This window comes from Leptodactylus fuscus, chromosome 2, assembly GCF_031893055.1.
Source record: "Leptodactylus fuscus isolate aLepFus1 chromosome 2, aLepFus1.hap2, whole genome shotgun sequence".
NCBI lineage: Eukaryota > Metazoa > Chordata > Amphibia > Anura > Leptodactylidae > Leptodactylus > Leptodactylus fuscus.
Window position 1 is genome coordinate 256,062,675 of NC_134266.1, and position 19,002 is coordinate 256,081,676.

Genomic DNA, 19,002 nt, shown 5'->3' on the forward strand with positions numbered 1-19,002 from the left:
AAATGTATAGGAACTACTTATACTTATCCCTTCTGCTTAATCCACTCCTGGCTTTGGCTCAAAAAATCTGCAACAAAAAAAGCTGTGTTTTCGCAACGTAAATCCATGTGGTAGGGAAGTGATTTCATGTTTTTTGCCAGATTCCTATGTTTATTGCAACTATGGGAGAATTCCTTCGCAATACCGGGCCATATGAGTCACCGTATATTGCGGCACACAGAGAGTGTACAGTGCTGTAGTACAGAACTATAAGGACTCCTGGTGTCCTGGTACAGCCATAAACAAAATACACAGACTGAAATTGAAAAATAGTTCTTATCATATAAAGTACATGAAAAAGTAATACAAATGACCATACAACCATCTAAAGTCATAGATATGAGGAGATCTGTACCTGCATTTTGGCTGAAGGGAATCAGAAAGTATCTGCAGAGCAGAGTTAGTATCTTTTTCTGCAAAGTACCTAGAATGTAAGTACAATAACACAAAGGTAAGTCATATATCAATAGCAAAAAGAAAAAAATACTACACAATACTGCAATATTACACATTACTACATAATACTAAAATACTACATAATACTGCAATACTACACATTACTACATAATACTGCAATACTACACATTACTACATAATACTGCAATACTACACAATACTACATAATACTACAATGCTACATAATACTGCAATATTACACAATACTACATAACACTGCAATACTACACAATTCATTTTATAAGGATTGTTCATAGGAAAGAACGTTCAGTATTATTCCGAATAATCAATTCAGCCTCTTGATTCTGACTTGTACCCAAAGTCGCATTTGTGACCTGCGACCCCCTCTCGTGTGCTTGTGGTCGCGAATGGGATCTCTATTTTAAAAGATGCAGGTCCTAGAGGTGGGAGCAGCATCTATAAGGACTATATGGTTTATCTTGTGGATACAGCTATAGATACTATACATCCTATGGGAGAGTAGACATGCTCTGTGCACAGAGGGGAGTAGATGTAGTGTTGCTTGAAACTTTGTGATCCCTTCTGAAGTTTTGTTTTTCCTCAGAAATCTCCTATGTTTTTTAAATATAACAGGTAGACTACTCATACATGGAGGTCATATTTATGCAGAAATACAGAAAATTATGAAGGGTTCCCGAATGTTTAAAGGGATTCTACCATTAAAATCAAACTTTTTGTCGATCACATGAAGGAATAGCATCGCGCTGCAATTTGGTTGAAATCCCGGCTTTCGGCGGTATGCAAATGAGTTCTCTCGCAGCACTGGGGGCGGGCCCGAGCGCTCAAACAGCACTAGGGGTGTGCCTAATGCTGTGCAAGAAATCTCCAGCACCTCCTTCATCTTCCTCTGGAACGGCCTCTTCACGCGTCTTCATCCAGCACTGGCTGTCAAACGTCTAGGCCTCGGGCAGAGCCGACAGCGCATGCCCACAAGAAAAATGGCTTACACAGTAAGCAGCCATTTTCTTGTGGCTCGGGCATGTGTAGTCGGCTCTTCCTGAGGCCTAGAAGTTTGACCCCCAGCACCAGATGAAGACGCGTGAAGAGGCCGTTTCTGAAGAAGATGGAGGCTGTGCTGGAGAGTTCTCTCGCAGAATTGGGGACGCCCCCAGTGCTGTTTGAGCGCTGAGGACTGCCCCCAGTGCTTTGAGAGAACTCATTTGCATACCGACGAAAACCGGGATTTATACCGAACGGTGGCGTGGAGAAGACCTCTAAAGGTAGGAGAAAAATAGCCTTTCTTAAGGTTATTCCTACGTGTGATCGACTAAAAATTTTTATTTGGTCCATGTGTTGGCTGGATTATATATAGAATAGAAAGTAGTAGCACAGAATTTGGCTTAGTGGCTAATGTGAATATTGCAGATTTTTTTTTTTTTTTTTTAAGTTGATTTTAAGCTGATTTTAACAATAGCTGACTATTTAACATCCTAAGGAAGGGGAATAAAGGATTTGACAGTACTTTAGAATGTAGCTGCCTATAGGTGGCAGTAGAGGGACACGTCTTCCTAATGGAGAAGATTTATTTTTTTTCTCAATTTTATTATTCATTCATTGTAAGTAGAGACCTTGAACACGGTGAAGAATTGTTATACAAAATATATTTATAAAATTTCCTTAAGATGTCCGCTTCACTGTCTCGTAAATATTCCACATTACGTGGAACCAAACTCTTTATGTTCACAAATCCTTGTATCTAAAAGTGAGTAGGATTATTTTATGTGACAGATCACGAGGACAAGACTAATATAAGCCGTGGTAACGTTCTCTTTCATCTCGTCCTCCATGCACTATACCAATAAAGCATCTACTTACACCAAGTTGTAGAGTCCCAGGAGACCCATTCCTCTAAAATCTGTTTTTGGGTCATCACCTTGGAAACCGATTTCACACCACTGCTTAGAGACCCGCGCTTCCAGGGGAACTCCAGGTTTCAGCATTTTCCACAGCTGTAAATTAGAAGTGAACCTTATCTCAGGATGTGTTTATGTCGCTCCTCCGCAACGTACACATTAAATAAAACATAGACTGCAGTAAAGCGAACCATCAAAGTGAATTACAAACCACCACCATTGCCTGTGACTAAAAAAAAAAAATCAATGCAAAATAAAAGGTCAAAACAGGAAGGATTTTGTAAAATGCAAGAACATATAATAAAATTGCTTGGAATTAGGGTCTAAAAACCAGTGACGAAGCCATATGGGTGGTAAAAAATTTTTTACGAACCCCGTGGGGCAAATATGAAACAAAAGATGGCGTGAGAAGGTGACAGGCAAAGTGCTGGAGTCCCGCTATATCAGCCCCAGATTCCTGACTTAGGTGTGGTCCAGTTTGGGTCTGGAATAGGTTTCAGCCCTATGGGTGGGTCCTGGGCTTGTTACTGGACCATAAAAGGCTGCAGAGCCTGCACTTCAGGGCAGATCCAAGGAGTGAGGAAGCGGCTGGGTCTGTCCTGCAACCTTGAGTCCAGTGAGACTAATTTGTGCTTGTGTTTTTTCGTGTGGCTGGTAGTAAGCCACATGTATGGTTAGGTTATAACTTCTGTTTAGTTAGTTGCTCAGACAAGCAGGGATTTGTTTTATTTTTGCCTTAAGTTAAGCTGTATTTGGTTTTTGATCCTTTGTGCCTTAAATGAAGGTATATGTATTTTCCTGTTCTTTCTAAATAAACCTGTTTCTTGCATATTTTGTGTCCCTCTCTTAACTGTTGGGGTCCGCACCACCGGTTCTACTGAGATACCTTCCCCACAATGAGTTAAAGTGCCTACAGGCCTACAACATCCAAGGTTGAACCGGCCCATTAGAGTATCAGAAGATCTTCTGATAATGGCTTATGGTCGAGAGATTTTTGGAGAATGGGCTGCCAGAATCACTTTATATGGTGGGCCCAAGGAACCGCAGTCCTACATTGTGAATAAGAAAATCCAATGGAAATAAAAGATTCCAGCTTACATCCACGGTCCTTATAAAACGTAGCGTTTATTCCAAAATTAAAAAACACACATGTTCACAAGCAGTATCGTCTCGTAGGTATATCCATCCCTTACATAGACTCGCTGACGCGTTTCGAAGACATAAAGTCTTCTTAGTCGTAGCCACGACGTGGATATACCTAAGAGACGATACTGCTTGTGAACATGTGTGTTTTTTAATTTTGGAATAAACACTACGTTTTATAAGGACCGTGGATGTAAGCTGGAATCTTTTATTTCCATTGGATTTTCTTGCTACGTGACCCATAGCCGGTGGGGTTGATTTCCGGGCTTCCTCCGTCCTCAAGTCTACAAAACTACATAGAACTCCCAGTAAGAATGTTGGATGAAGATTCATAAGTAAGTGGGCTGCATTTTTTCTCTGTTTGCGTCTACATTGTGAATAGCTGATGTCAAGGAAAAGCATTTGGTGCGGCAAATTTTTTTTTTTTAATGTTTCTTCACTGACATCATCTCTAGGGTGAGAGTGAGGAGCCCCCATACTCATTCCCTATGAGTATTGAGGGCTCCTGACTGTCCACCTAGTCAAATGGTTCCACCAAAGTGAAAAAAATATATACGTGAATAAACCCATAGATATAGACATGGTTTTAAAAACAACCATGGGTTGGCCATTCCAAAAACGGCCATCACAAAGCTTTTTCATCATCGTTTGAATAAAACCTATCCTTTATGCAGGCCATAATATCTCTAATGAGAATATCCCTTTAAGAAAACTACCTTTAAGATTAATGGACCAAATTACCCCAGATAAAATCAGTTAGGCTAGGTTCATACTTGCTTCAGGCTCTTCACCAGGGGAACTGAATGACGGAGAGCCTGTCTGCTAAAACAGTGGTTACCTGTAGACTCCATAGACTATAATGGGGTCGGCCTGGTGTCTGGAGTCTCCACCATTTTTATGCCGAAACTGGCAGAGAGAAAAGCCCTCTATGAAGTCCAGCATGGACTGCATGGACCATTGATGGACTAACATGGAACATCATGAATATCATGTGTGTCACTATGTAGGATCTTCTCACCTTAATAAGCATCTCCTCATGCTGGGGGTTATCCGAATCGTACGCCTCCCGGCGAAGTTTTTCCACCTCTACAGTTAGGTTCCTGTAGCCTACAATCTGAAGAAGGCAAGCTTGAAGAGACACCGCCAACCTGAATGTAGAAAATGAAGTATTACTCCAGGGGTGACAGTGAGAGTGTACAGCAGCTCCCAGGAATAAAGGTGGCTGGCCCGGGAGTACAATCTTAAAGGGCAAGTGCAAGGATAGAAACTGTTTTTTATTGGTTCAAAGTATCTAAAAACACAAAATGAAGCAACTTTGCAAATAGTATAGATAAAAAAGTGACCCTACCAGTTTGTGTATATAGCACCTATGTGTACCCTTGTGTATCTATGGCTACAGACTACTAAGAATATGTGACAGTAGTCAGGTCATTGCTTGCACCAGACACTTGCTTGAAAAAGATTCCAGAGAGAAGAATCGAAACAGCGCATGTGAAAAAGGCCCATGTATCGAAACGCTGCTAAAAAAAAAGAGTAAAAAAAAACTTCATGGTGTTTTATATCATAATGTTTTTGCTGCAATTGTTTCAATGTTTTTTTTCTTCCCCTAATTAATCTAAAGGGGAAATGTCTGCAATTCCACAACTTAAATTGTTTTTGAAAATGTATCTTTTCCGCACCTTTTTTTCTGCAATGTGTGGATGAGATTAAGCAGGCTCTCATTCACTTTGCTGGGACTGTAAAATGCAGTATCTTTTCTGTGCGGCTTTAGCCTAAGGAGGATCTTTTTCAGACCCTTCGGTTTTGTACCCACATTTCTACCTACATTAGATGGATGGATAGATAGACAGATAGACAGACAGAGATAGATAGATAGATAGATAGATAGATAGATAGATAGGAGATAGATAGATAGATAGATAGATAGATAGATAGATAGATAGATAGATAGATAGGAGATAGATAGATAGATAGATAGATAGATAGATAGGAGATAGATAGATAGATAGATAGATAGATAGATAGATAGGAGATAGATAGATAGATAGATAGATAGGAGATAGATAGATAGATAGATAGATAGATAGATAGATAGATAGGAGATAGATAGATAGATAGATAGATAGATAGATAGATAGGAGATAGATAGATAGATAGATAGATAGATAGATAGATAGATAGGAGATAGATAGATAGATAGATAGATAGATAGGAGATAGATAGATAGATAGATAGATAGATAGATAGATAGATAGGAGATAGATAGATAGATAGATAGATAGATAGGAGATAGATAGATAGATAGATAGATAGATAGATAGATAGATAGGAGATAGATAGATAGATAGGAGATAGATAGATAGGAGATAGATAGATAGATAGATAGATAGATAGATAGATAGATAGATAGATAGATAGGAGATAGATAGATAGATAGATAGATAGAAAGATAGATAGGAGATAGATAGATAGATAGATAGATAGATAGGAGATAGATAGATAGATAGGAGATAGATAGATAGATAGATAGATAGGAGATAGATAGATAGATAGATAGATAGATAGATAGGAGATAGATAGATAGATAGATAGATAGATAGAAGATAGATAGATAGATAGATAGATAGATAGATAGATATGAGATAGATAGATAGATAGATAGATAGGAGATAGATAGATAGATAGATATATAGATAGATAGATAGATAGATAGATAGGAGATAGATAGATAGATAGATAGATAGATAGGAGATAGATAGATAGATAGATAGATAGATAGATAGATAGGAGATAGATAGATAGATAGATAGATAGATAGATAGATAGGAGATAGATAAATAGGAGATAGATAGATAGATAGATAGATAGATAGATAGATAGATAGGAGATAGATAGATAGATAGAAAGATAGATAGGAGATAGATAGATAGATAGATAGATAGATAGATAGATAGATAGGAGATAGATAGATAGATAGGAGATAGATAGATAGATAGATAGATAGATAGATAGATAGATAGGAGATAGATAGATAGATAGATAGGAGATAGATAGATAGATAGATAGATAGGAGATAGATAGATAGATAGATAGATAGATAGATAGATAGATAGATAGATAGATAGAAAATAGATACTGTTAATAGTCAGTGCAGATCATATACAGATGTCTTACTGCGGGTTGGTGTCCACATTCACCCTCTTCAGTGTCAGGATGTCTTCTACGGTTTTCTCTATGGTATCAGGGTGCACTGTGACCGCTGACTGAAGGAGCTGGGATATAATAGAAAACACTTAATATAATATCAGCCAGTTATTCTAATACAGATCTTACAACATGGCCAAAATGTAACCAAGCACTTCTATAATAAGATATACTGTACAGACAGATCATTTGTGCTATGAGGGCTGCCTTATCTTACGCCATCATGCACACTGGCTTACTGTGGCTCTGTATAATGCTCTATATACAATTTCCAAGTTCTCCCAAGCCAGAATGGAATCCATTATATATGTTTTTTGGGGCTTCTCTGTATATCCATATGACTCAGATTGGTCATTAATATCAGATCAGTAGGGACGTCCCCACCAATTAGCTGCACCAGATCTGCACAATGTATAGAACCAGAAGCAGACATTGCTGAGACTCCATGAGGCATAGTGTTCTCCCCTGTATACAATGTTTCTAGTGAAGCATACCTCCATATAAAGCATACGATGGAGGATGGCACATATATTGTCCTGTATGCCTCAGTATACTCATGGATATCCAGTCCTACAGACTTCTATGGGATCTGTACATGACGGATTGCTATTACTACAGTATTTGTCGTGAATGAATCCCTACCCCCACCCATCCTCTGGTTCCACTATACGCCACCACCCAATCACTGATCAATTAACCTTCTCATTAATAAAAACCATTGCTCCGGATCTACAAGGCACTTGACAATGTCATCAGAGGATAATCCTCTTTCCTGTGCTGTGCGGGTGTTATTGAGAATAATCCACGGGGATTAACACATTTTCTTGCACAGTGATGGTTTGACAAATCAGCTTGTATGTTACCATGTGGCGGATGATCGAACAAAGCATGAATTATGTTGTAATACATAACAGCTCATAACACAACTTATGATGGCCGCACGGTGGCTCAGTGGTTAGCATTCATGCCTTGTAGTGCTGGGGTCCTGGATCCAGCCAAGGACAGCACACGCAAGGAGTTTGTATGTTCTCCCTGTGTTTTCATTGGTTTCCTCCAGATACTTCATGTTCCTCCCAAGAGATGCTTTATGACCTTATGGATGTATTATGGAATTAAATATATATATATAGCTGGAACATGAAGACCTGCGACGGTATGTTTCTAAAAAAAAAAAGTAATGTTTTTGCCGGGGATCGGAACCTCTGTCACGTGCACTATACAGTGTATGGAGCCTCATGGCTGATCACTATGGGTGCTGGGTGTTGGACCCCCACCGATCTGATATTGACTATAGAATATCAATACAAGGTCTTGATAAGGAGATATATGGTTTACTATGAATTTATGCAGCTGCTAGCATAGACTTACCTTACTTTTAGAAGACTTCAAGGAAGATTCTGCAAAACAGAAGACACAAAATAAATCACAGTGAACCGGCTGGATTCCTAGAAGGCATTTTATTCACTCTACTCTTGATAAAGACTTAGTACATGACGGCATGTGCAAGTATTGGCAAATCAGAGACACCAATTCACAAATCTATAACAATGGCTCAAAACGGGCGGGGATATGCTGCATTCTTATTACAGTACATATATACAATAAATAAGTTATTAGGTCACACCAACTACTATATATTAGGGTATGTTCACAATGACATATCTGTACAAGTTAAAAAAATTCAGCTTTGGGAATTAGAAGCAGAATTTTTTTGCTTGACCAAATATCACTGTAGAGTCCGCTGCAAAATTTGCAAATTGTGGAATTTTTTCCCTTCCATCCATTTCAATGGGAATTATCAGGTAAAATTCAAGTTCCTCCTCTAGTTGAAAATTTGCATCTGCTCCTGCTGAAATTAATGGCAGGCAGATTTGAGGCGGAATTTGGAGAGGATTTTGAGGCAGAATCTGTCTCACATTAACCCCTTCCCGCCGATGGCATTTTTTGATTTTCGTTTTTCATTTTTGACTCCCCTCCTTCTAAACCCCATAACTTTTTTATTTCTCCGCTCCCAGAGCCATATGAGGTCTTAATTTTTGCGGGACAATTTTTCTTCATGATGCTACCATTAATTATTCTATATAATGTACTGGGAAGCAGGAAAAAAATTCAGAATGGGGTGGATTTGAAGAAAAAATGCATTTCTGCGACTTTCTTACGGACTTTGGTTTTACGGAATTCACTGTACAGCCAAAATGACATGTCCCCTATATTCTGTGTTTCGGTACGGCTCCAGGGATACCAAATTTATATGGTTTTATTTACATTTTGACCCCTAAAAAAATTCCAAAACGGTGTTAAAAAATTTTTTCTCTAAAAGTCGCCGTATTCCGACGGCCGTAACTTTTTTATACGTAAGTGTACGGGGATGCATAGGGCGTATTTTTTTGCGGGGCCGGGTGTACTTTTTAGTTCTACCATTTTCGGGAAATGTTATTGCTTTGATCACTTTTTATTCAAATTTTTATCAGAATCAAAACAGTGAAAAAACAGCAGTTTGGCACTTTCGACTATTTTTCCCGCTACGGCGTTTACAGAACAGGAAAAATATTTTTATAGATTTGTAGAGCGGGCGATTTCGGACGCGGGGATACCTAAAATGTATATGTTTCACAGTTTTTAACTACTTTTATATGTGTTCTAGGGAAAGGGGGTGATTTGAACTTTTAATACTTTTTATATTTTTTTATATATTTTTTTACTTTTTTTAAAAAATTTTTTTTGCATTTATTAGACCCCCTAGGGGTGTTGAACCCCAGGGGGCCTGATCACTAATGCATTGCAAAAAATCATCCTTTCTTTTGCAGGCTGCATAGACCAGCCTGCAAAAGAGAGGATTTGCAGACAAGCCGGGGAGCCTTGTACAGGCTCCCGGCTGTCATGGCAACGGGACGTCAGCCCTGGAGCAAAATGGCGGCGCCCATGCGCCGCCGGGAAAATGGTGCCTCCGGCGCCTTTGACCTCGGCGCCGGAGGGGTTAATGCCTCCGATCGGTCCGGGGACCGATCGGAGGCATTAGAGCCGGTTGTCTACTGCTTAAAGCAGTAGACACCTGGCGGCTATGGCGGCCGCCCGGCTCCCGGGCGGTCGCCATAGTTACAGACCCGATATGCGCCGTACTATTACGGCGCATGTCGGGAAGGGGTTAAGCTTCAAATTAAGCCATGTGAACATACCCTAGGCTAAGGCCCCAAAAACAGCAACATGAATGAGAGTCTGGCTAATTCCATCCGCACATGGCGGAAGATGGCTGCGGGAAAGTTGTGTTTTCCAAAACTTTTTTCTTTTGCATGTTCATTTTACCTGCACAAACACAGGCATTTCCCCCATAGATTTAATAAAGGAGGAAAAACCACGATAAAAAACAAGCAAAAACACAATGAAAAATTCTGCAGAAAAAAACACTATGCATTTTCACTGCGTTTTTCTGCTGCATTTCTCTACGTGCGGCCTTATAGCCTTCTCATGGTTTACTTTATTACAATTGTGATGACATGGAAATGAACAAGAACCCACTTGACCTAAACCTCCTTGTGATGTCACAACAACTTACATCATAGAAACATATAGTAACTGTGATGTCACAACAACTTACATCATAGAAACATAGTAACTGTGATGTCACATCAGCTTACATCATAGAAACATATAGTAACTGTGATGTCACATCAGCTTACTTCACTGAAATTCACTTTGTGATATCACAATAACTTGCCTGACAGAAATATACAGTAACTGTGATGTCACAGATGTTACCTGACTGAAACTCACTTGTGATGTCACAGCAGCTTACCTGATTGACACCCACTTATGATGTCACAGTAATTGTCTGACATCAGCGAAATTGATTTACGCAATGTAACCTAACAGCGACAAATAGCAAAGCGATGTGCTAATTGGCAACCCGCAAATCTGTCCAATCTCCAATTTCAGGCACAATATGACAATGTACATAAAGGTAGACATAAAATACTAGTATTACCTAATTTTAAGGTGCGTCCGGCCCCAGGCTTGTTCTTGTAGCAGATCCTCTGCAGCTCGCAGCGGCCCGTCAGCTTCCTCAGTATAAACTTGAAGCAGCGCCAGAGACAGATGCAGTAGAAGTACAACCACACCTGAACCACCATCCTGGGAACAAAGACACAAAACTTTGAAGCTACGACAAGGCCTCATAAATGACACCGTGAAGGATCCCTCCACCCTAGAAGAAGCATGTAGTCATAAATCTCCAGGTAATCTCAATAAAATACAGATCTTACTGCGCCGGCCTTGCCTACAACTTGCTGGTTGTCAAGGACTTGTGACAACACTAGACTGGAATGAAGCCATCTGACCAAGCACAACATGAGGGATTTACTCAGACCATTAGAGCATTACCGCCGTGACTAAGATACTGTCACTCCATGGAAGTCACCGCGTTACAGGCTGAAGTCCTGTTGGGGTGGAATAATTCTTCAGGCTAGGTTCACATTTGCGCTGGACTGTCCTTTGGAGACTCCGCCGTAGAAACCGCCAGAAATCGGCAGAGAGAAAAGTCCTGTACTTTGGAATTTACTCTCCATTGGTTTCAGTGTAAAAATAGCGGACACCCAAGGGACACCGGGCAGACCCTATTATAGTCTATGGGGTCTGCCAGGATCCACGGGTAACCACTATTTTGGCGGTCAGGCGATGGAACGATGGAGAGCCCAGCGGAGAGGTGAAGCCAGCCTTACAATTAATAATGAACATGTTAAAGGAGCACTCAGCCTAAAATATAGAGGCATTACTACGTACAGCAGATCCCATAGAAGTCTATGGTTGCGCCATTATCGAAGGTCGTAGAAAGTTGTAATACAGTCATGGACAGGAAGCCATTACAGCTTTGTAATACAGAACCCATAGACTTCTTTGGGACTCTACCCCCTATGCCAACAGATACAACTATCCCCTAGAGGCAATGCTTAATGGGTCTGTATAGGATTAGATATACGTGGCTGCTTTCTACAGAAAACAGTGCCCCACTTATTCAGAGACTGTGTGCGGTATTGCAGCTTAGCTCTATTCACTTCAATTCAGCCTCAATACCACATACTACCTATGGACATATGCTTCATTGTCACTGAAAGAAAGCAGTCAGGCTTTTTTTTAACCCTGTACTACCCCTTTAATATCTGTATTGAGAATGATACGGCAATACCTTTAGCACTGTAGTATGTGCACACAGAGACCCCACTTGTTTATATGACCTTCTATAAGAGGCACTTTGACATGTACATGAGGTCTACAGCAAATCTATTCAACAGAGCGGTTGATGTTACATCCAGGACACTTAAGCACCATATAAGAGTCATGACAATGTCTAGAATCTGCCAGAGACAAGTCTTTGCTTGAGGTCCTTGTAAGCAATTTAAAGAATATTGAGCTATAAGAGATAGTGAAGGAAGGAAAAGTCATAGACAAGAAGTTCAGCAATGTAGTAGGAGAGATAGAAAAAGGTATAATATAATAACAATATATATACACATGAACAGCCATGAATTCAAGTGGCCGCAAAGCCCATTCTACTGCCCATTCTGTCTACGGTTTTGGAAGAAGCATGGATGATCTTTGACTATGTTGGTCCAACCATGAAGCTGAGTAGAATCCCCAAATTAATACACCAATGCCACCTTATTCTAGCCATCAGACATGGATGACATGTCCTAGTAATCTGCCATCAATGTTTTTGATGGGAAGCTAAGCCCGTTAAGAAACTATGGGTCTTCATATCAAGAAGTAAACTTGGCCATGACCACCATCGATTCAAGAAATGGAGAAGTTACGACAAGTATGGATTTAACTATGGAAGTCACGAGGGGTAAGAAGGCAGCTGTATGCTACCATTGGAGAAGGTCACAATTGATGGTAAAAACAAAAAAACTAAGGAATTGTAAGACAAAGATGGAACCAGGAATGTATTTGAAGAGGACGATGGACCCTAGTATAGTTAGGCTTGTTCTGTATTGGCATTTGTGAAGGGCAGATATGGAGTCCGAACCATGGAACGTGCCCATAGCATTGCTATGTAGTGGCCAACACCACAATTTAGCAGGTGGCAATACAAAGGTTTGCAACTTACCATGAGAGAGTAGGTTCAGAGAGACATGGTTGGGACCATTTGGTAGTCTATGGAGTGAAGGTCATGGGGCAGATACCCCGTATAGTCATCCTACAGTATATGCCAACCCTGTAATGTCCAGCTACTCTACATTTCTAAAATTTTATTTATGGAAAAAAGAACTTGAATTCATTGAAGCTGAATATCTGTACGGTATTTCTTTATTATTTTTCAAGAAGAATGAAGAACCTCATTGTAAAATAGTAAGAGAGTTGGTTCCTTGGAGTCCGCCGCGCAGACAGTATTATTAGGAGCCTCCAGCTACAACCCGATCTGTCCGAGCTACGAGACGTAATGTCCCTCTCCGTGCAATCCTGCTACTAGACATCCTGCACAGTGTGAAACGTTTGGCTCCATTTCCAACCCTGGAGGAGAACCTCACACTTCATTCTTTAAGTCACCGAAAGGAAATATTAATAATTCATGTAATATGACGTCTCGTAAAGAGTTGGTTGAAGCTTTGCTTTCTGGTAAATATCAGATATTTCCACCATCACCATATCCGATACAGTTTTAACATTCTGCAGGGCTGCGTTGAACTCAAATTCCCAAATAGTGCCCCCGTGGATTCCGCGTGTGAACATTCCTTCGTGGCTAGCCGCGCGGTATGCTGATGCAGTGCACCGGCATCCCGCTCTGGATTAGGCCCGAACAGTGGCGTAACTATCATGGTAGCAGTGGTAGAAGCTGCTACAGGGCTCGACACCTTAGGGGGCCCGGGCCCCCTCACTAGTTAATATGCCAAAAAAAGAAATAAACAATACATTTTACTTTTTGAGGCCCAACGCCACCTAAGGGCCAGTTCACACGGAGTTTACGGGCCCGCGTTCTGGCACGTATACACATGTCAGAATGTGAGTGTTCAAAAAATTAAATCTGACTGATCTGACTGACGCGTTCCGGAGTTTTTAGCGCTCCTTACTCATATCCCCAAACGAGGTTATCTTTGAGACCTTTGGGGCACATTATCTCAAAGACGTGGTCCACATCTGAAGATCCACCAGTATACATATCACTGAATATAACACTACCCAATATAGCTAAAAGTTATGGGTAGAATTTGACCTATTGGACTGTAATTACCCTTGTGTAATGTCTTAGGACAAATTTTATTTTAGCTTCTTATGTAATCCACGGCAAAACCTAAAACTATTCTTCCAGTTGTTGATACTTACAAAGGTTTCTCGGGGTCAGAAAGACTTACATAATGAAAAAACAGCAGATCTTTTATGGACTAGGCTTAACATATTTACTTTGGTCGTGTAATCCCCTTCACGTCTAAATTGGGAGCGATGCAGTTTTGATTCCTGAAAGAAAAGCACTTCTCTCTGACCTATTTCGCGGTCTGGTTTTCCTCTTTCATGCTGCCCCCGGCATGATTTTGTCCGCCAACATTTTAGAAGATTAAGGACTTCTTCTCCGCTAAAATCATCTTCATCCAACTTTCAGATGTCATTGGAGATCACAGCCAAGATGTAATTAATAATGTATTATCACCGACAGCAATGCAGTGAACTGTGTTATTGGCTAATTACTGGAGTCTATGTCATGTTATGTAACAATCTGGGGAATTAAAGGGGTCACTGTGATGTCAATGGAGACGTTTCGTGGTTTGTGGAGGGGCACATAAAGTATATAGCGTAGGCCGCCACTTAAAGTTAAAGCTCTGGTTCTCTATAGGTTTCTATATTCGAGAAGCTGAGTGGCTACCCTATAGGTGCCTATGCAGTTGACATTGCCCCCATTGCATAATCCTAATTACAGGGTCCCCCACCGATCGGGGCAATTTACAATTGTCAGGAGTCCCTTCTCCTATTTCTTCACCACCAGTCATTGTTTCCTTCTGTATAGCGCAACTGGGTGAGATTTGATACAGCATGTGCATGTATCGTATGGCCATTGATTTAAAGGACCTCTCACCACCTCCACCAGTTCAAATTCTTAGCAATTGTTAATAGTCAATCCACTGATTCCAGCACAGTTGGAATTTTCTCTCTAGCCCCCACCATTCCCAAGCAACAAGCCCAGTTATTTTTGGTGCCCAACGTGTAATTTAAGCTCTGTATTGTCAGGTGGGTGGTGTCAGTCAGGGGGCGTGACTCAGAGCTCCAATCAGAGGTAGCCAGTTTCAGAGCTCAGAATCACACCCCTTGTCTGCTCCTGCCTGACACCGCCCTCCTGATAGTACAGAGCCCAAATAGTATATCAGGCACCAAAACTAACAGCACTGATTGCTCAGGAATGGTGGGGACTAGATAAAAAATTCCAACTTTGCTGGAATTCGTGAAGCAGCAACTATTAAATGATATAACGAACTGGATTTATTGAAGGTGGCGAAAGGTCCTCTTTAAAATCACTAAACCTACTCAGCCAGTCAAAGGCTTGGGATGCAGAACCAATCAGCATCCAATTAAGGGCTGAGACCGGGTATTTTACCCTGACACTGACACACATTGTTGCCTGTGATTGCATCTTGCATAGGGTTGAGCGATTGGGATCAGATTCCGACCGGCGATCAAGTAAATTTCACGATCGTGATCGGAATTCCGATCCCGATCTTTTTAGGCGGGATCGAGGTCAGAGGTTATTTCCCACAATGCTTTGCTACTGGCCAAGCATTGTGGGAAAAGCTAACAATGTTAGCTAGGTCCCATAGGAATGAACGGATGCAGCCGGCACACAGCCTGTGCCGGCGTCCGGCCGCTTAACCCCCTGCGAGCCAGCTGCATCCATTCATTCTAATGGGAGACTAGCTAGCGAGAAGACGAGGAGCGAGAACAGCGGGGGCTGGACCAGTGATCTGTGCAGGTAAGTGGACAGCAGGGGGGACTAAGTAGCCAGAGGATTTTTTTTTAAATCACTACACAGCGTGGAGTCTAACAATTAAACCGTTCAATTTTTAGAACTTATTAAAAAAAATCCCATTGACTTGCATTGGGATCGGGATCGGATTCAAATGGAAAATGATTTTAAAAACGATCCTGAAATCTCAAGATCGGCTCAACTCTAATCTTGTATCTAGGCTCTCTGTGATCTCCAAACTCAGTCCTAGTACCTCACCCAGTTTTGCTGATCTTCTGGTTCACAAATTTTGGCTTGCTTTCCTGGTTTACCACTCTCTTGCTGATGCAGCTTTAGCTTACATTTCCTGGACTCAAGTGTGGTTGTGACTATTGGCATTCCCCTTTGTCTTTTTGGCAATTCCTGTACTCAGTTGGTTTTTGATCCCAGTTATCGCATTACTCTGTCATACCTCCCAACATTCAAAGGACAGAAAGAAGGACAAAATGTGTGGCGCTCATGAAATCTGCCCCATTGTTCCACAGATGTAACCTGGGTCCCAAACAGCTAAATCCGGGATACCTTGAATAGCTTTGACTAACTTGAGATAATCTTAGACAGGGCAGTGTTGGATTATAAGTGGTTTATTTCGCTTCCATTTCCTATAAGTAACTTGCTACATATCAGGGGACCACTTTCTTGGTGGTCTGGGGTACTAGAGGGGTTTATGGCTGCTTCCGTTTTGGTCTAGTGTAGTGAAGGACACAATATAAGTCTCAAAGGTGGTCTAGGGTAGGGGATAGGGATCATTTATGGTTAATAGCTACATCCTTAGTGGTCTAGGAATGTGGAAGGGTAAGTTCACACTGGGTTTTTTGGACTGGAACCTGAGGCGTTGGCTGGCTCAGGTTCCAATCCAAAACAGAGGTAGCTGTGACTGGATGCCGATGCAGTGCACTGACATCAAAGTCGCGCACTCCACTCCGAATTAGGTCCAAATGAATGGGCCTAGTTGGGAAGGAGCGTCTTCAAGCGGATGTCGCGAGTCGAATCCGACTGAAAGAATGAGCATGTCGCTTCTTTTTCTGGGAGCAGAACCAACGGCTCCTGGAAAAAAGAACTGACTGTCTCCCATTGATTTCAATGGGAGCCGTCTTTTTGGTCAGGATACGCCTTATGAACGTAACCAAAGGGTTAAAACCTATACCCCTGGTGGTCTAGGACAGTAGAACGATTACAACCCATACCCAAAGAAGTCTACTCGCCTCCCCATATTACAGCAATATTTGCTGTGCCCTGTCTTTCTAATAAGACTAGGACCCAAGTAGGTGGTACCCCTGGCCTACCCACCCAGAGGGTCAGTGTTGTGGGCATGCCACACCATGTATATCTATATATGGCTCGATAAAACTGATCCTTGTGAACACGTTGTAAAACAATGCTAAAAAGAGAATTATATACTATATAACCAACAAATACAATGCCACTCCAATGTATTGATACAATATACAGTCTATTAATATTAGTCAGAATACACATTGTTAGTGAGGTGGAGGAAGGGTACAGGGTCTTACTACCTACAGTTACCTGTAAGTTATTGAACTGATTCTCTTGGTCTATAGTTGTTTGCATCAAATATGCACGGGGTCGGCACTCTATGGAAAGAAATAATCGTGACATCATTACGGTATATTTTATGGCTTTATTTTATCCTTGTTACGTTCTATACAGTACACTCCATTTACAAGCCTAATACAATCAGAACTTCTGCAAAGTATTAGTGGTGGACCCTTTTACAAGAAGTTGGTGCCCTTACATACTTTGTCAGAATAGGGGGGTGTTCACACATTGGAATTTGACGCGGAATTTGACCCATTTTCTGCCTCGCATAGGTTTCAGGGAGCCGATGGCTGAAAAATGGTGGACAGAAAGCGAAGAGGAATTCACTTTCCACCATGTAGATGGCCCCTAAATCAATTGGGCGGTGTTCACATGGAGGAAATTGACAATGAAAATTTCTGCTTCAGGGATTTCAAGCAATTTTTTTCAGCTTGACAAAAACCATTCTGGATTTTGACGCTGAATTTGAAACAGAATTTGGAGTAGAGTGCCACTGTATTTTGTCTTTATTGAATGGGGCCAAATTCCACGAGCGGATTTGGACAAATTCCACATCAAATTCTGTGCCGATGGAAAAGGTGTATTTTACGTCTCCAATTCCTTTCAATGGGAGTCTTCGTCCTGAAGAATGAGCAGTACGCTTATTTTTGTTAGCTACTAAAATTAATGGGATGGCAGAATTTAGGCACAATTTGAGGATGATTCCGCCTCAAATTCCTACATGTGATCTCCTCCAAAGAGTTACCTCCAATTCCACCACATCGGGTATTGTTTAATATTTCCATCAACATATATAATACATTGAACCCTTTACCACACTAAGAATAGATCCTTCCTAATCGGTCAAGAATCCTTGAAGACACTTCACCTTCCATCAGGATGATTACGCACACGGTGGAATGACTCTGATGACGGTGGAATGTCTTCAAGAAGTCCAGACAAGTTTGGCTGATTTTGGTTGACCACTTTGAGACATAACAAGAGCTATACATATCATATAACCTTAGTAGACACCACCTTTAGAAGACAACGTTACTTTCTCATGACTTGAGATGGTCTTCTCATGAAAATGTGAAAGAAAATGAAACATTATAGCTGAATATACTCGAAGGATTAAGGACACTGCAACAGACTAGCTTAAAAAGACATAGATCTACCCAGTTTGGCCACTGTCTGGGAGTCTTTCCTGACTCCAAATGTGGCATTAGAATACATCCCTGGATCACCTCCAGAAATTTAGCACTTATAATCTAGATTTCCAAAGCTGCAAAGGTTGAAGAGAACCAGGACTGAAAAGCCCAATGGCATACATCATCATCCAAATCTGCTCAGCTATTCCAAAGATATAAGCCCGTTTAATGCTAATGTAAATAAGGATATACTAGCCAAGTGGGCGGAGGTCTTCTGTAAGAAAATAGAAGAGCACTCGAACGCAGACATGAGGTATCTGTAGACCAAGACCTGTAACTTCTCCTACTACTTGTCCACACCATAAACTACCCCTAAGGTTCTCCATCAGAGTCATCTATTGTCCTGTGACATAAATGACTTCTATTTCTTGAAGTGTTTGGTCTTCTTTAACTTGTAGTGTTCTGTTTCTTCATCTGATCAATGATGTCATCTAAATCTGGGGCTATAGGCTGTAGTCACTATCTCAGGAGACATTGCTTAGTGACCACACATATGGAGTTCCACAATTTTGCTAATCTTTCTGGGTACTGTAGTCTATCCCATTATATTTATGAC

The 19,002-nt window shown here is 41.0% G+C and overlaps 1 protein-coding gene across 2 annotated transcripts in view; it reads right to left on the minus strand.

Moving 5' to 3' along the window:
* Positions 1-19,002, minus strand: part of ELMOD1 (ELMO domain containing 1) — a 77,259-nt gene that overhangs the window by 17,964 nt on the left and 40,293 nt on the right. Inside the window, exons 3-9 of one of the 2 annotated variants that reach the window (XM_075266146.1) lie at positions 17,224-17,291; positions 10,699-10,844; positions 8,085-8,113; positions 6,687-6,784; positions 4,531-4,660; positions 2,332-2,465; positions 395-463 (exon numbers count right to left, since the gene is read on the minus strand). In XM_075266146.1, coding sequence (XP_075122247.1) covers positions 395-463; positions 2,332-2,465; positions 4,531-4,660; positions 6,687-6,784; positions 8,085-8,113; positions 10,699-10,843 — 605 coding nt within the window. In that variant the 5' untranslated portion in view covers position 10,844; positions 17,224-17,291. The remainder of the gene's footprint in view (positions 1-394; positions 464-2,331; positions 2,466-4,530; positions 4,661-6,686; positions 6,785-8,084; positions 8,114-10,698; positions 10,845-17,223; positions 17,292-19,002) is intronic. The other variant, XM_075266145.1, reaches the window with a different exon arrangement.